We start from the raw sequence: 19601 nt of genomic DNA on the forward strand, positions 1-19601 counted from the left end.
GATAACTGTACAACATGGGGAGTATAGCCAATATATATATTTAAAATTAATTTATTTATTTTTCTGTATGTGGGCCTCTCACTGTTGTGGCCTCTCCCATTTCAGAGCACAGGCTCCGGACGCGCAGGCTCCACAGCATGTGGGATCTTCCCGGATCGGGGCACGAACCCGCGTCCCCTGCATCGGCAGGCAGACTCTCAACCACTGCGCCACCAGGGAAGCCCTAGCCAATATTTTATAATAACTATAGGGTATAACCTTAAAAATTGTGACTCACTATATTGTACATCTGTAACTTATATAACATTTACAGCAACTATACTTCAAAAAAAAAGGTCTATCAATCTCCTATAACCATTGCTGAGGAAAGAAGAAGAAAGAATCCGCAAAATGAAGTATACATTAAAAAAACAGCATTGGAGTGAGGGACTATCATAATAATCTCAGTCTTTGGCAGGTAAGAATATAGCCAGGCTTGATTAATAATTAATGAGATTGAATTAATATATATCAAACTCTTGACTCTATGAAAACTACAATTCTATTTCCACTGACTATTAACAAAACTCATTTATAATAGACCGAAGAAAACCTCAATACATTCCCAAGTTTAGGAGCTTACAGAACCCATTCTCTAATCCCAATGCAGTAAAACTAAAAATTAGTACCAAAGGCTTTAGCACAAACACAAAACAGAACAAAAAAACCAAGGAGACAACAAAAATAACACACAAAACAACACACAAACACACACACACAACCAAACCAACACTTAATGTCCTAAATTACTGATGGAGTAAAGAGGAACGCAATACTAGAATTAAGACTATTTTGAAAATAAGGTAAAAGTGTTAATTATATTAAAGAATATTACTTATAGACAGAACCAAAACTGTGAAAAACCAAGTGAGCTTTTGTGAGATGGTTAAATTAAAAGTATGGATTTTTAAAGTCTGCCACAATTCTTTTACTTCACATTAGATTTTGAAAACATTTATAATTCTGCTTAAGTCTTGAAATAACAACAAAATTTTAAGTACACTAATTGTGATAACTTTTCATATAAGCTGAAAGGTAATGACAATCTTTACAAATTTAGAAGTCCATAAAAAAGTCTGTATAGAAACACCATTCAATCCATCTTGCTTCCTAAGAAAATTAACCTCAGAACATCTGACTTGAAAGATCTATCCTTCTAGTTTTGTAAAAATCAGTGTTAATAAGAGTTCATTAGAGTTCCTAATGCTTGAGAAACCCCCCAATATTTATATATATTTATAAATATATATATATGCGTACATATATAAAATATATCAATATTTCCTTTAGAATAATTGTTCCCAAACCTGACACTGTTCAAATTATATATATCCTTATAAAAAATGAACATTCAGAACAGAAGAAAAGAATTAAGAACAATATACAGCAATTACAGCACTAACTGCAGAAAATCTCCAAGCTAATTAAAAAAAAAAAAGTCTTAATATTTTGAATCAAAGTCTAGGAGCCAAAGTACTTGCTCAATTCACTTTTCATTTTAAACAAAACTGGCAAACTAATACCTGGCTTTGGTGATCTTGTGTAGCAATTTGACTGTTTCCTCTTGAATAACAAATTAGGGGAAAACAATGAGCAACATTCTGTGCCAAAGGTAAAGAAGTCTTACAAGGACTTAAATTATTATTTAATTATGAAGCTTGAAATGCTGAACCACTTTTTTACATGATTAAGTCAAAGCGGCCTGGCATCTTTTTTATTTGATCTCCTCGTCCTTTGTCTTACTTACACCTTAGAAGTAGTTAAAAGTATCAAAGAACACAGAACCCCCCTAATGCACTGGGTGGCAAGAGTTAAATCCTATAAGGATGTTACTCCCCCCACCCCTCCCCATTCAGACACCCTATCTGCCAGTTTGCTATCGTCAAGAAGGAGGTGAATTGGTTCACTTGGACTCTGCTAATGCCCTCTTTCCTATTCAGACTTTGGATGCTCTTCTTTTCCTGTCATTTAGACTCTAAATTTTACCAATGACTTTCACCTTGACCTGATATTCCTTAATCTGATCTTGATTTTGCCTTCTGGATAGAGAATAGCTACAAGCTCTTTCTACATAAACTCCTCTTACCCTGGTATACACAGCTGTAGATCTTTCATAAGACCTTGAAGCTTTAAAGAGTTTTTCATTCACTAGTCATTTATTTAGTCATTCCTTCATTCATTCAACAAATATTTATGAGCTCCCACTATGAGCTATACATTATTCTAAGTGGTAGAAATACAGAAGTGAACAAAACAGGCAAAGTTCATCAGGTCAAGTAATGGCCTGTAACCTGCTCAGCAAGAGCTGGACTATGGTCACTGTGGTTCTAAAAGTTTCTCTTTAGACAACAGTTTGTGCTAAGTCAAACAAAACTTCAAACTCCATTCTTCCTCTCCCTCCTTAATTAAAAAAAATAATAATACTCATGTTCCTGTAATGGAACAAGAGTGCTCTCTGGAATCTAATAGATCCAGAAATAAATTCTGGCTCTGCCATTTACTAGCTTGGTTACCCTGGGCAAGTTACTTGAATTTCTTCAAGTCTCATTTACCTCATCTGCAAAAAGTCTTTTATGGTCTTTTTTAAAACAAAATTTTCTGACAATTAAACAAAAAAATATAGACCAAGCACTCAGTAAACAAGCACTCAGTAAAGAACCTCACATTAAACAGTGGCCACTGGGATATTGTGATTATTATTTCATAGCACAGTGCAAAAATTAGGACTCTAGTCATAGAAAACAACTTATGGTTACCAAAGGGGAAGGGGGGTTAGGGATAAATTAGGAGTATGGGATTAACATAGTCACACTACCATATATAAAATAAACAACAAGGATTTACTGTATAGCACAAGGAACTATATTCAATATCTTATAATAACCTATAATGGAAAAGAATTGAAAAAAATTTATATATATATATATAAAAACCGAATCACTTTGCTGTACACCTGAAACTAAAACAACATTGTAAATCAACTATACTTCAATAGAAAAGAAAAAAAAATTAGGTCTCTGGTTTGCTTTATCCGTGTTCTATGGATATTACTAGTCTAATCACTTATATGGTCCAGAGAGCAAATTTTCTTCTGGTAGGCTGCTGTTACTACTTCATTGCAAGTGCAGCTACTAGAAGTTTAAGGCAAACAAAGGGTAATAGGTTAGGTACACCAGTAAAGAAATTTCAAGGGGCTTTATGATAGGAAGTGTTCTATCTCTAACACCCACAATCCAAATAGAGAGTAAATCAGCAACAGTCTAGTTTACTTAGTATTTCTATATTTTTAGATGTCTAACTCTTCATTTCACTAGATTTCCCCTAGTTTTTCTCAACCTTTGCCTTCCCCACTCTCCTACATGGCTTTAATATGGAATAAAAACATATTTTTAATAGTTTCAGATTTCCTATCCTTAATAGCAACATTTTTAAAATGCATCTCAAAAGTATAGTTTGGTGGAGATAGTTACTATAGATCCAGTACTTCTTATAGGCCTCTACTACACAGGATGAGGTTCATTTGAATAATAAACATTCGGATGGGATAGTGTTCTTTAAAATATTTCTAAATGAAATCTGGCTCCTGCAGAGAACTACTATTTTAGGCTTTTCCTACTTTTTTAGGCTTTTCTTCAGGTGAAAAGAAACGACTAATTCTCTTCCTTTGATCTTTAAGATATGTACACGTTGCTGCAACTGAGCTCTAAGGCATAAGTACATACTCTACTGTCACAAGAAACCAGTGTCCTCAAAAGCTACTTAGCAAAGAGTAGATTAAATTAGCATACGTGTGACCATTTTGTAGTGCAGCACGTAAATTAATACTGGACACCTGATTGTAGAATGTAGCAAAACTATTAAATTTAACAAATTCTATACAGTTGAGTCAATGTCCCTAGTAATTCAGTTATAGCTAAGTATTACCTGTCCCCACTTAGAATTCAAAGACTGTAAGACTCGGGTGTTTAGTTTTTTTTTGTTTTGTTTTTCTTTTTTAGTATTTTTATGATGACAGATCCTTTGGGAACTGGATGAATGCTATGGACCTTCCTTTCCTATGACCCTCCCTCTGTCCTCCTCCCTCCCCTGCCACTCAAGGTTAAAAGTCCTTACCTTAGGATATTACTTTGCCAAGAAAAATCATATATTACTGCATTGGTGACATTAGTGGGTAAAACCAGTACCAGAGTTATAAATACCAGTACCAGAGTTGCAGATAATATTATATGAAACTTTACGATACAGAATATAGGTAGATGGCACAACAGAAAGGTAGAAAGTCTGAGAAGAGTATAAAATAAAATCAACTTGCTCTTAGTCTACATAGTTTCTACAAAGTTAACAGTAAAGTTCTGTCACACCAAATGCATCGAACTCTCAATGTTATAAATATGAACTCATTTCAAAGTAATGAACAATGATACCCATAACAAATAATCATTTAATGAGCATCTCTTTAATAAATGTAATATATGAAGATACAGCTTCATAAAGCACTTTAAACGTTTTAAACAATAGTTTCTTATTACTAGTTAAAAATCCATACTAGGCTGATCCTGACCAAAGTGATCAACTTCTAATATCCAACAGATGAGTCACCTCAGATATGTTCCCAATTGAGGGTTATTTTCACTGACAAAATTACTATGAGTGGTAGTAATTTTGACACACTTCAATGGTTGTGATGGCTGACAATCTGGCCAAAAAGAAAAAAGCTGTTTGCAGTAAAAAACAAACAAAACACATATAACTTGTTTAAGGATGAGAACTACAAAATAAAACGAAGTCCTGTGTTAACACCATTTTACAAATAATTATGTATCTCTGTCTCTGGGACTCTTAACCTAGGACTATTCAAGGTTCTGAAAGTATGTATTCAAATTATAGGTTCATTTTCATTAATTTACTTATTAGCAGCATCACACAGAAGGCAAAGAAATAAAATGTGCACCAGAAAACATGTTAAGTGCAAATGTATAAGTCTTTATAAGTATTTTTAATCCATAAAAGTGTTAAGCATCTTTCTTTCTTACTAACAAAAAAACGTTTTAAAATGGAAGCCTGCAATAATTAAGGTCCCAAATCTTATGGTATGTTACCATATATACCATCTATACATCTATCTGGAACTTTCAAGTTTTTTTTTTCTTTCAAAATGACTACTTCAGGCATTTAAGTTAGTTTTATATAGTTGATTTACTTATTAAAAGCACACTTTTCTTCTTTGAAAGGTTTAAAAGCAATTAGACATTTTCTAATTGAAAATAGTGAAGTATTAAAATTTTTACTGGTGGTATAAAATTACAATTTTAATTTAACAAAATATATATTTCTATATGAAGACAGACTACCAAAATTAAGAAAATCCATCCAAAACATTATAGCAGTATCTCAATGTGGAAAAAGATTAATATGATCAAAAAGTAGCTTCATTTTCAAGAAACTAATTCATGGCTCCATAATTGGAATAAATTCCTAAAAATATTATGTAGCCTGGGAAATCCCTTGTACTCTGTTCCAATGGTTTATATTCTTAAAGGCTGTATCTGTAAATAATCCCATGATAAGCAGAGAGAGGGAGAAAGGGAGGAAAGGACAGGGCAAGAGAGAAGAAAGGGAAGAGAAAGAAAAATTCAGTCCCTAAAATTTCAGGCATGATCTCTGTAGAAATCTGCTGAGTGGGAAGGGGGTTATATATTTTCTTAAGATTGTTTTTTGTCACCATCATACATGAATGACAACTTAAATATATTTCTTCATCTTTTATTCCTGACAGAACTGCTTATTTCACTGTTTTCCAGTACCATCATAGAAAATAATCTAAAGGTAAGATGATTTTTTTTTAACCCCTTGGAAATTAATGTTATTATTTTGCGCAGAAGCTTACAGACTAAAAAGAAAAAAATTTCATAATCATTTTAGCCAGCATGTATCTTGCTCTTCATTTGGGTTTATTAATTTTGAATAGAAGTATAGGGACTGTCTATTTCCAATCTGGGGTCTTTTTTCTGAAAACTTGTATTTCTATTTATCAGTTCAAACTTGTATGTTCTTCCCTATCTTCTGCTGGTTTGATCTCAATGTTTTACCTACTGTAATACTTAATCTTGATTTTTTTTCCATCTAGTATTTCACATGTAGTTCTGAAACATTTCATTACAAATGATGTGGAAAGAATACTCTTCTAGAACGAATCAGATCAAATCCAATCCTTCCACTCATTAGTTGTAGGATTGCAGGCAAGTTACTTAATTTCCATTTCGCTAACTATAAAATGGAGATAAGGCCTACCTGGGTAGATGTGAGGATTAAATTTCATACATATCTGTATGTATATTTATTACGTGGGACCATACCTCGCATAGAGTGAGTACTCAAAGGGAAGGCATTCTGTTCTCGTTATCTTCCATTTTGAATGTGATGTTCTATAGCATTCATTCTCCTCTATATTGCAACCAAATATGATTTCCTGGCTCTTACAGCAATCTATTCTTTTTATATAGTTGTATGTTTTCTTAACATGTTTGTATAGTTGCTTTCTAAGTTCTTTTCATATGTCACGTATTAAATAGGGAAATAATTTATTGAGAACCCATACAACTATCTATCTTATTTGTTGTTTGTCCTGTACACCCTTTTATCTGAACCTACCAAAGAAAACTCATCCTCAGAAGAGTTATTGAATACACTGGCCAGCACTGTAGGTCTCAAATGATATTTGATGAATGAACTGTGAATGAACCAGTGAGAACTGTGCTAACTAACCTTCTCTTTCACTCCTAGAGTTGGAAATCAAGCCAGGTCACGCGACTGGCACTAGGGCCGGAAAGAGAAGAATTCTGGCACGTTTTTGGTGATGGATGACCTTTGATAGCTGAGAAGATTTTGTAAAATTCCCTTTCACAATTTAAAGATCTAGTTTCTCTTTGCATGTTTATAAGTAATGATTCCTAATTTTCAGAATAATTTTAGGCCTCTTGCCTAAAGGTTCAAATTTACTGTAGAAACACTACACTTTTTCTTTTAAAGAATTTCATTCAGCCTCTCTTCTCTCTTCCCCCTATCTGTACATGGCTCCCCATGCCTTGCTTTTCCTTACAGTTCAATACCTTTAAACCATAAAGATCATATTTTTGGAAAGGCTGATCCCGAAAATAAGTTTTATATTTGATCATATATTTTAATTATTTTAGATTTCAAAAACTCAAGGGGAAAGAAATGAAATTTAGTTTATCGGACAACCTGGTTTTTGTAACTTCAATGTTATGCAGGAGTGAGTAAACTATGACCAGTGGGACCAAACCTCGTCTGCTGCCTATTTTTGTAAATAAAGTTTTATTGGAACACAGACATGCTCATTTGTTTACATAACATCTATGGCTGCTTTTTAACAACAGCAGAGATGAACAGTTGTGATAGAGACTGTATGGCTTACAAAGTCCAGGCTGTAAGAGAGCCTTGATGTCTCTAAGCCTCCCCTTAGGAAAGGGTCTAAATAAAAACAACACGAATAGCAAATATTTACTACACAGTTACAATATCTTAGGCACTGCTTTGTTAAATTTTACATTAATTATCTCTTTTAAAAATTGGGTAAAATTTTTGCATAAAATTTATGGCTAAAACATGTGAATTGGGTACTTATTGTAATCCCTATTTTCAGATGAGAAAGCTGAGGGTTTTTTTTTTTTAATTTATTTATTTTTGGCTGCATTGGGTCTTCATTGCTGTGCGTGGGCTTTCTCTAGTTGCGGCGAGCGGGGGCTCCTCTTCGTTGCAGGGCATGGGCTTCTCATTGTGGTGGCTTCTCCTGTTGTGGAGCACGGGCTCTAGGCATGCGGGCTTCAGTAGTTGTGGCACACAGGCTCAGTAACTGTGGCTTGCAGGCTCTAGAGCGCAGGCTCAGTAGTTGTGGCACACAGGCTTAGTTGCTCTGTGGCATGTGGGATCTTCCTGGACCAGGGATCAAACCCATGTCCCCTGTGTTGGCAGGTGGATTCTTAACTACTGCACCACCAGGGAAATCCTCTTTTTTTTTTTTTTAACAATTTAAGTTATATTGGGATTAAATGACAATTTAAGGCAATTATTAATATATATAGTAAATAAAATGGAAACATTTACATTTAAGACATTTATAGATTTTAGTATTTTCCTCAGTGAGTAACAGTATTTTCACATGTCTTTATTCAAAGCACTTTTCATATATGTAATCTTATTTTTTTTTAATTGAAGTATAAACGACCTACAACACTATGTTAGTTCCAGGTGCACATCATAGTGATTTGATATTTCTATACATTTCAAAATGATCATAATAGTCACCATCTGTCACCATACAAAGTTATTACAATATTATTAACTATATTCCCCACACTGTACATTTCATTCCTGTGACTCATTTATTTTGTAACTGGAAGTTTATAACTCTTAATGTCCTATTTCACTCACCCCTCCCATTCTCCTCCCCTCTGGCAACCACCTGTTCATTCTCTGTATCTATGCATCCATTTGTTTTGTTATGTTTGTTCACTTATTTTGGTTTTTAGATTCCACATATACATGAAAATCATACAGTATTTGTCTTTCTCTGACTTATTTCATTTATCATAATACCCTTGATGCCCATCCATGTAGCAAATGACAAGATTTCATTCTTTTTTATGGCTGAGTAATATTCCACTGTATATACATACACCACATCTTTATCCATTCATCTACTGATGGACATTTAGGTTGCTTCCATATCTTGGCTACTGTAAATACTGCTGCAATGAAATTAAGAATTTAAAAATTCTTAACTGAAATTCTAAAATGATGGCCATGAGAGGTTACAAGTGGAAGTTTGTATTATATTTATACAACTGCTATCACTATTACTGTATTTCACAACTATTACAGTAGTGAGGAAAAAGTGAACAAAGTTTGAAAACTGAGCTATTTTTAAGTGAGGAAATGCAGGAATATCATTTACACTAAGAACATCTGTTTTAAAGAGGCATGTGGTAAAACAACTTTGAAAACAACAAAGCAAGGAAGGGTTAATTCCTAGAGATATGGCTTCAACTCAAATTTAACTAAACTATATAGGTGGATAAAAGACAATGTGATAAAGATTGGGAGTACAAAGATACCTTCTAAAAAATTCATAGTTCAACAGGGGACAGGCAGGCAAAAATTAATATGGGGTTCTTAACTGCAAGCAACAGAAACCAATTCATACTGATCAACAGAAATGTAATGCATTAAACAGGTATTAAAAGTAGTTCTCAGAATTGCTGGGAAGTTTGAAGAACCGCACTCAGTAAACAGGCAGGAACTGAGCGAGAAGGCTTAAAGGCAAGAAATAAAAATCAAAATCTGTGACATGAACCACCTGAGTACAGAAGAGATGTCACTACTTCTCCTTTTGGAAACTGGATGCTTTATTGCTGCCACTACATCTTTTACTGTGCCCACACAGGCTCCAGATAAAAGCATCCAATTAGTCATGTTTGGGCTATGAGCCAATTTCCTAAAGTTTGGGCACGAGAAAGCAATTTATTTGTCCTTTTTTGCTTTTGTGTAGTGGGAGCCAGGGCTTGCACTTCACCAAGATTCATACTATATAGCAGGGAACTCCTTAAATACAGGAAGGGGCTTCAAAGGCTGGGAAGCCCCACCCCCAAGAAAACAAGCCCCCCTCTACAAACACTGTATCTTAAATCAAGATTTGCAGAAATATTTTGAGGGGGAGTCTCTGTGTGCTCAAATACCTATTCAAATACTTAAATAATACAAGTGATATACTCCTATACATTCACCTTTGTTTTTTTAACCAGTCATTAAGACAAAACTCTTTTTCAACATTCAAAACTTAAAGACATATTTCACAGAGCAAGATTTGAGTTTCTTAAGCTGCTCAGTTTTTCAAACTCAAGTCCAGGGACTTGTCAGTCAAGTCAGGAGCCCATAGCTCTCAAGTTTAAGAAACTACACTAAAACATAATGTAATAAGAAAGCTCTATATTAGATACCATGTTGGCATAAACGAGGGATTAACTACAGTCAGGGAATGCTATGCAGAACAAAAACTTTAAAATAACCAGAAATTTACCAAGCAAATGGGGTGGGGCAAAAAAAGAATATTCCAACAGAGGTAACAGCTAGTATAAAGCACTTCATTAGAAAACACTGTAGTGTGGTGAAAAAGGCACCTGTTCAGGTCAGGAAAAGTGAATTAAACTCCTAATGCTAATTAGCAGTATAATCTGGGTCAAGTCCTTTAACATGTGATTTTTCCTCATCTACAAAATAAGGGAGACGGACTAGATGATCTTTAAGTAGTTTTGCTACTAAACAAATTCTGGTTATTATTATTAATCACAATGGTTATCATTTATTGGCACTCACCATATGGCAGGGAAAATAGTATACAGTTTACATATATTAGGTAGGTATCATTATCCCCATTTTCCCCAATTGAGGAAACTCAAGTTCTGAGCAGTTAGCTAACTCATTCAAAGTGATCCAGTTAGTAAGAGAGCCACAGCTGGAGGATTTGATTGCAAAGCCAATACATTCAATCATAGTTAAACCAATCACAAAATTCCAAATTCCCTAAGGACAGGGAATTTGCTACTATGGTTTTTATTATGCTATGGGTAATATGTTTATTATCTACCTTTTTCTGATATCTAAATTTTTCAGAGGGCCAAGAATTTAGACCCAAGTATCAAAATATTCATTACTTTATATGGTCAAATAGAAATCTTTCCAAAATATATCATACACATCTCTGTTTAGATAAAAGTAGATCAAATTTTAACTTTTCTTGAAGCTCAAGGTTACATTTATACATATTAATTATTGTATGGTTCTGTGGAACTTTAAGATAATGTGACTCTTTTCTCTTCATTTTCTTGGGTCAGCTTAAGTTTTTGTTTCTTCTCTCACTGCTTTCATTAACCATAGGTCCTCTACACCCTTATAATGGTTTCTGGACTAAAAAAATAAATCAAGTTGCAAAAAAATTACTTTCAGCCATATTTCTCATTACAAGGTGGCTTTTGATGTAGTACCATAAAGTAATTCTTAATTATCAATTCAGCTGTGATTTGAAGACCTAAGCACAACTTTATTGTTTCAAATACTTTGACACAGAATATTGCTGTACTGTACCATATCCTCTTAAGATACTTCATAAAGAATTAAAATCTAAAGCATCATGTCTTCACATGCTGCCAGCGAGCCAGAAAAAAAAAAAAAGTTTAATGTTTATGAAGTCATATGGGTTAAATGTGAGGTAGGTTCCAAAAATGCTCCTTGTTTCCCTGAAATGATAGAAAAAAGGAAAAATCCTTATAGGAACCCTCCTGCAAAAATTCTAAAGAGAATATAAGAGAGAAAGTGGCTCTATCCCATACTAAAACATATTATGAAACTACCATTAAAACAGTTTAGTATGGATAGAAAAAGAGCAAGAAATCCAAACACATATTGGAATTTTCTTTATGATAAATAGTTCAGATTAGCAGGTAAAGAGGAATTACAATAAATGTAGAAACTGTTAAAAAAATACACAAACTATATTCCTATTTCATGCCTTACTTCAAAATAAGTAACAGAAGGATCAAATGCCTAAAATGCAAAAAAATGAAAAACAGAAGTTCTGGAAGAAAGACCAAATTTATTCATAATCTGATAGATGAGAATAAACAGGTCTCTTTAAATAGGACACAAAATCCAAGTCACAAAAGGGGGAAAAAGGGATATACTTAACCACATAAAAAGTAAAGACTGTTGTAAAACAACAACCAAAAAAATGAAGCCAAGAGACAAACTGGAAAAAATATTTGCAAAACATATGATAAAAAAACTAACTTCCTGGACTTCCCCAGTGGTGCAGTGGTTAAGAATCTGCCTGCCAATGCAGTGGACAGAGATTTGAGCTCTGGTCAGGGAAGATACCACATGCTGCGGAGCAACTAAGCCTGTGTGCCACAACTACTGAGTCTACATGCCGCAACTACTGAAGCCCGCGCGCCTAGAGCCCGTGCTCCGCAACAAGAGAACCCACCGCAATGAGAAGCACGCACACCTCAATGAAGAGTAGCCCCCACTTCCCGCAACTAGAGAAAGCCCACACGCAGCAAGGAAGACCCAACACAGCCATAAATAAATAAACAAACAAACCCCAAAAACTAACTTCCTTAATTCATAAAGGGCTCATACAAATCAATAAAAAACAGACTAATTACCTACTAGAAAAATGAACAAAAGATATAAACAAGAAATCTGAGGAAATGAATACAAATGCTAATAAAGTTCTGATGTTTGATTTCCTCATTAAAGAAATGCAAATCACCTATTCAAATGGCAAAAACGCAATGTCTTAGGGAATGATCAGTCTCAAGTGCTACTGATGTGTGTCTAAGTTGATAAAATTCATCGGGAGGGTCATCCAGATATAGCCTGAGAAGCTGTCAAGCATATGTACAAAGGTAATCATCATAACATACGCTGGAAAAAGATGTTTATCATGGAGCATTAGTTAAATAAATTATGGTATATCCATAAAATGGAGGTATGCACCATTTAAAAAGGCAGGGGGATGAATAAATTTCAATGTAGAATCTAAAATAAACTATTAAGGAATTAAAATAAGCAAAGTGCAGAAGTGTGTATAGAATTATTTTTAAGTGGGGAAGTGGATGAGTAAGCTGGTTTTCCAATGTTTCTCTGGAATTAATTATGTGAACCTGTTAAGTGTGGTTAACTTTGTTCACAGGGACTGGGGCAGAGAGCCACAGGTCTTGCATTTTCTAATCTGTTCCCGAGTTAATGTCACTTTTTAAAGTTAATAGGAATTAATCTACAGAGTAGAATTGTGGGCCAATTTTTGCCTTTTTAAATACTTTTCTGTCTTAAAAATACCTAATAAAATCTATATTTTAAATTAAAAAAACCACCTGGGTAGGGATAATGGGCAGTGGGACCCTTTGTTGCACTTTATTCTATCAATACAGCTTTATCTCTTAAATAATAAGCATATATCATTTTAAAATTTAAATCAGCTTTAACATATTACACTTTAAATTGTTTGCCCTAGTTTGATAACGTTTAAAATCTCAAAGCAAAACACTACATATGGACATCTGAGTGAAAACCTGTCTTCCAATGTTAAAAAGATCTTGCATTATTTTAAATTCAAAGTAAAAGACTAATAGAAAAGTATCTATACTAAACTTTCTGTATCTACCGAGGGCACCTTATACAAGCTGACCTACTGGCTTTCTGACTGGGTCACAAGCCCTGCTGCAGAAAGGGCATAACACAGAGACAAATTTTTATAAGAAAGAAACTGATAATTTAAAAAAGAAGCAAACAAAACAAAAAGAAACAACAAAAAAGGAAACTGCATAAAACTGATACATGCAAGATAGTGTGAATCAGGACCTCTTTTCAATTGCCTATTTTATTAGGAAAGTGAAAAGTGATCCCAATAAGTCATGCAATTTCTAAAGATTAGAGTTGATACTTTTCTCTCAGGTTCAAGAGATCATTTTCTCTCACAAGGTGAACTATTGTTGCTTTTCAAACATACCAGAGTGTCAAAGGCAGGTGTAATTAGATTGGGGGCTGGAGAGGGAAAGGAAACCACAGAGAAAGGGAAGTTAGAGGCCTGATGTATAGTATTTCACAGTAAGTGAAACAGAAGCACATGTAAACAAGAGAGTATATATATCAGACCTACTGTAGATTCTAAGGTACTACTTATCAATATAACTCACATGCATTCACCTCTAAGAGAGTTGGATCCTCAAAACTAATCACAAAGCTCACCTCTAAGTAGTCTCAATGGATAATTACCATCCTGCTGTGATTATTTTTAATACTTACTCAATAATACAGTACTCCCTGAGTTACCTAGCATTATTGAGAAATGAAAGTCAATGGTATGCTGACATAAATAGCAAGGAGCTTTGAAGTCAGAGCTCTAGACTAAGTTCAAATCTCAGCTTCATTACTCAAGAGCTTTATGACCTTGGGCAAGTTATTTAATCTTTGCCTCTATTTCTTCATCTCTAAAATCTCTAAAATTGGGTTAACAATATTAACTATGTTCATGGGTTGATGTGATAAATAAATGAAATTATACCTGTACATGGCATCACAGTACTCAAATATATAAAGTTTTAAGAACATATCTTTTGAAAAAAGTGCCATTTGTTTAATTTAAACCATTCTGAATAGAAGTCTCAATACTTCAGTTAACTTTTGTTTCTTCTTAAGGCAAACAGACACAATTTAACTTTTCCTGTACTGTACAGGATCATAATTATTAATACAAATTATAAGGTTATGCATGACGACACATACAAAAAAGTTTCCACAAGCTTTCAATCAATCAATCAATCAGTTTCTTTACAGACACTTTGAGAAAGACGGCACCTGACAAGGCTTAAAGTTTATAGCAATGTCTCCATGCTAATTATTTCCAAATGTAACAATTTTACAATTAAACAGTTGAAAATTTAAAAAACTGTACCCCTTTAACTATTCCTTATTCACAGAGATAACTTGTGCTTGCCTCTTGCAAGCCCCTTTCTCATTTTCTTAATGTGCTCATGCTAAGCAACTGTGAGCTAAGAAGCCAGATAACCATTTCAAGGCAGACTGATCTGGTGAAAAATAAATGGGCTGTAGATTCAGACAGCTCTGGGTTTAAATCCCAGTTGTGCTACTTATTTTGTGACCTTGTTAAATTACTTAACTTCTCTAAGCTTCAATTTCCTCATCTTCAAAATGGGAATACTATTGCCTATATTGAAAGGCTGTGGTAAAGGGCAAATGAAAATTTACGTAAAAATCTTACAGAATGCTTTCTAGTACCTGGCAATATAAGTCATCCTGTCAATGGTAATTATTATTATATAACTAATGCAAGATGTTGAAACTATAGTGAAGTTAAGAATAAAAAGAATTTCTTACTTGGAACATATGCTTTTAATGTGTGAAATTCCTTGGCACTATACTGGAGACACAAAGATGAAAAAGGATATAGTATCTATCCTCCAGAGGCTCACAGCCTTTAATTAAAGACAGACATATAAACAAAATCACAGCAATTTGATAAGTGAAACTGTAAAAGAAGCAGCACTCCATCTGAAGTCAAAATGCTTCTCTGGAAGAGATGATATTTAAGCTAAGAGGAAAAATAGCTCACCAGGTTGGGAGTTAGGGACTGAGGTGAGCTGACTTGGTCAAAGAGGATGAAAGAGCACATGTGAAGATACACAAGTAAGAAACAGCCTAGCAGGGTCTGGAACAGAGAGCGTGTAGAGAGTTTAAAAAGGCAAGCATAGGCCAGATTTTCACGATCTAGTACGCCAAACCAAGGAGGAGTTGGCCCTTTTTTAAAATAAATAATGGGGAATCACAAAAGTATAAGGGCAGTGAAGAAGGTTGGCTGAAAAAGATAAGATGCTCAGATTCGTATTAGAGAGAGATCCCTCCAGCTGAGATGTTCAAGTTGATCAGGAAAGAGGGGGAAACTACAGTCAAGGAAAATACAGTCCAGATGGTTAAGCAGCAGCAACTAATCTAAAGTAGTGATGATAAGAGTGTAGAATAAGGAATGGATGAGAGAGACCAAGAAAGGGAGTCCTGATAACACTCAGAAATTTGGGAAAATTCCCCAATTTCTAGTTTGGGCAAATGATTGGGTCATGATGTCATTAGTCAAAACGGGGACAAGAGAAATAGAAACAATTTTTGAGAAGAAAATGTGAGCTCAATTTGGAATTTATCTGAATGGCGCTATCCATTAGGCAGTCCGGAGCTCAAGTGAGGGCCGAATTAACTCCAATGGGAGAAATTAACATAAAGGCAGAAATGGAAGGCAAAAATAAGGCACCAAGAGGAATCATACAGATTGAAGATGGGTGAATATCTACTATTACTGCTCATGAATATCTTACTTTGCGTCTTTCTCTTGTTTTCCAATTGGACAAACTGCTTACAAAAGTGAGATGTTATTTTACTTTGCATGCTACTTTAAAGCCATGAACGCTTTTCCACATAGGTCTGCTTAATATAAACATATGAGTTTTCTGAGCATTGCGTCCAAATTCTTCACTATTATGCCAGGCTTAGCAAAGTGCTGGGGGCCTGAAAGGTGCCCAAGAAAAATGGATGAATTAAGTAAATATGGTCTTTTGGCCAGTCAAGAAACCAATTTGTTTCAGATATTGTTTTAATGACACAGATGAATATTTAATATGGAGTAATCTAAGTTTTTCTTTATATGCTGCTTTTTCCATTTAGGAACATAACAATTTTCAGTGGTTTTGGAACTCTGAACTTATTTTTCAGAATTCAAGAAGTTACCCCAAACCAACAATTTATGCCTATCCATACTCCAGATTTCTGTATAGAAGTCAGAAGCAGATAGAAAAATACAATTATTGTTTTTTAAAGTATTAATTTTAAAAAAGGGAAATATTAAAATGCTTCACCCACAGGTCCATTCTTAAATGTTAGCAATGTGAGAGATATTCACAGGAGTACTCAGAAGAGTATTTTTAAAGATTCTCACCCCTTAGAAGAAAACTACACAAGTCCAAATGTTTCTTTATGTACTTTCTTTGTACACACTCAGATAAATGCACATTACATAAACTTAGAGAATAATAATGTGTGCATAAATTGGTGGATGAAAAAGGTAAATCAGTGAATAAACAGGGAAGATAGAGGCTGAGCAGAAGAAACCATGTTATGAGGACCTGAAATGTGAAAAGGCACAATAAGGGAGCTCAGTCAGAAAAAAATGGAGTGCTAGTTTTTGGTTGTTTTGTTTTTTATTATTTTTCATTAACAAAGCAAAAGATATTTGAAGAGACTCAGGTTACCCAATAAAAACTAAGAAAGGAAAAAGCTCAATGGTCTGTTCATAGAATTACTTTAGAGTCAAACCTTTTTGGATAAACCAGTTCGTAATACTTTCTTTTACTTTGCTTTGACTGTCTATCCTGCCCTCTCATGCACATCTTTTTTGTTAATGAGAGTAAGCAGTATGGTAGTAATAGGGAAAAAAATCAAAATCAAACTGAATAGAATGACCTAATTTAAAAACTAACTGAAAATAAATTAATCCATTGGTATTCGCACATATTTTTACAAAAATGTTTTTGTGTGATTGAAAACTATGCATAATCTGCCTGGATGTGGACCTTGGGAATGTCCTGCTAGAAATCTTGATATCATAAATTTTCAGTTTATATTGTGAGAGACTGCATGGAGAAGTTAAGGAGTCTAAGTTTGGGAGTCAGCAGTTTAGTTCTGCCTTCGTTTGTTCTCTCTATAACTTTGGATTTTTTTTTTTTCTCTTAAGTACCCTGCATCTCAGTGATCTTATCTGTAAAATGGGACTAATAAAAGGACTTACTTTACAAGACTCACAAGGATGATACTAAATAATATAACAGGAAGACACTATATAAACTTATTTTTATAGCTGCAAGCTCAGTACTTAAGAACTTTTCATATCTCAAGAATATCAAATAACCTAGGTTCCACCATTAACAGAAAAACAAAAGCCCACTCACTTCCAGAGTACTTCAGTGTCCCACCACTGGAACCATACCATGGACTGAAGTGTTCCAAGTAATTTCCTTCCTTTAATCTTAAGGGAAACATCCAAAAAGTCCGATTTCAGACTATGCGAAAAGTCTAAATTGTAATGGTACTAAACAGAGTAAAAACTATCAGTAGCTTGCCTTGCACAGTCCTGTAAGTTTTAAGAAACTCTGCTTCTGGTTACTTGTTTCTAACAGAACTCTGAAGCAAAAACATAGCGACACACCAGTGGTCATATCCTTTGAAGAACTAAAATCTGGATTGGCTTCTTACACTTTTAGAAGGTGAGCAAGATGCCCTCCCTGATCATGTCATAAAGCTGTACTTTTTAGAAGCAAGATGTGCTCCATGCTTAGGTAATAAAGTCATACTTTTGTTTTGAAAGATTTCTTTTTAGATCACCATATTAAAATCACATGTAAGTTCTCTCCTAATTACACAATGCACAATTTCAGGGTCCAAAGGCAGGCCAGCTTGGAATTTTAAGTTTACCACTTGATCACAATGTGGATTCACATCTGGGTTTAGGTTTGAGATTAGCTTTCTTCATCATGATTCTACCCCCAAGAGTACTGTGACTAAACTGCCTTACTATTTATTACACATATAAGCATTTCTGATGGAATCAAGGAGAAAGACAGAGTAACCAAAGTTCACACACTTGTTTGAAAACTGCTCAGATAACTTAAAGACGCCCAGATGCTAAATGACAACCTTACCACTGGAAGCAAAGAAGTTATTTGTTTTAGCGGGGGAGAGGGAAAAGGCCACACCCAAAGTTAAACGACTTCACAGTGAAGTGATACCAAGTTTCAGAATTTTAACTACTGCTATTTTCGGTACTCTTTTTCACGGTCAATGAATACTTTAAATTCATAACAGGCCCAAAGTTAAAGAAAACGTTCCTCTGATCCCAATCACTTGTTACTTCATTCAGTAGTGGGCAGGTCCAAGATGGAGAATTACCTCGTCCAGAAAAAGATTTAAGTGTAACTCTGGAGTAGAAAAGGGCCGAACTCAAGTCATCAGGGCTCGTAAGTGGCTCTAAAAGAGCGGCTCACCACTCTCCCCTCCCCCAAGAGGTCGGGAAGGCAAGAAGAGCCTGCCTGTGTCACCACGGCAGTTACCTGACACAGAACGCGACCGCGTTGTGTGGACCCATCTTTCAGTTTGGACGCTCCCTGCCTCCCGGCTCTCTCGGTGCCGCCTCCACCCGGGAGGTCTCCCCCACCCCCGCCCCCGCCAGCCCAGCTCCCAGCAGCTTCCTCAGCCTCCCCTCCATCCCACCTCCGTGCTCTCGCGACTCCACTCATCCCCACGTACCTTGGCCACATAGTCTTTCACCTCATCCAGGTCTCCGTTTTTCAGGGCCCACATGAACTCCTTGTCGCACATTACTGCAGCGGGGCGGGCCGGCTAGCCAGGCAGAAAACGAGGAGGCGGTGGCAGCAGCAAGCGGATACCGCCGGGCGAGCTGGAGACAGGGCCGCGCGGAGCCGGAGCAAAGAGAAGGCGGGGTAGGCTGGCAGGCGAGCGAGGCAGTTGGCCGCGGCGACCGTTAGGGCGGGAGAAAGAAAGTTTTTTGCGGCCACCGGGCCCAGCTGAGAAGGTTCCGCCTGGCCGAAGAGAAGCTGGAGCGCTTGCACTTCCGGTTCACTCCCCGCTAGGGCCCTCCCCCAACTTCCTCTTCCTCTTCCCGTCGGCGGAACGCCCCGCTCGGGACCCCGCCCCGACGGCCCGCGGCCGAGCGCCCCGCGTGCGCAGGCGCAGTGGCTGGGACAGCTGGCGGAGATTGCTGGGGGAGGAGTGGGCGGGTCTGGGAGGCCAAACAAGGGGGTGGGAGGTCAGGAAGGGCAGAAAGTGTGTGGCGGGAGATTTAGGGTATTCCAGAGGGGATCAGGACGTTTCTGTGCCCCATAAGCGGGAAAAACTTAAGAGAAACC

The 19601-nt window shown here is 35.9% G+C and overlaps 1 protein-coding gene across 1 annotated transcript in view; it reads right to left on the minus strand.

Annotated features, from left to right (window-relative positions):
* MTPN (myotrophin) overlaps positions 1–19308 on the minus strand; it is a 60773-nt gene extending 41465 nt beyond the window's left edge. Inside the window, exon 1 of the mRNA XM_065883950.1 lies at positions 18982–19308. Within this exon, the coding sequence (XP_065740022.1) occupies positions 18982–19053 (72 nt within the window). The 5' untranslated portion in view covers positions 19054–19308. The remainder of the gene's footprint in view (positions 1–18981) is intronic.
* Between the last annotated feature and the right edge of the window lie 293 nt (positions 19309–19601).

This window comes from Phocoena phocoena, chromosome 9 (genome assembly GCF_963924675.1).
Source record: "Phocoena phocoena chromosome 9, mPhoPho1.1, whole genome shotgun sequence".
NCBI lineage: Eukaryota > Metazoa > Chordata > Mammalia > Artiodactyla > Phocoenidae > Phocoena > Phocoena phocoena.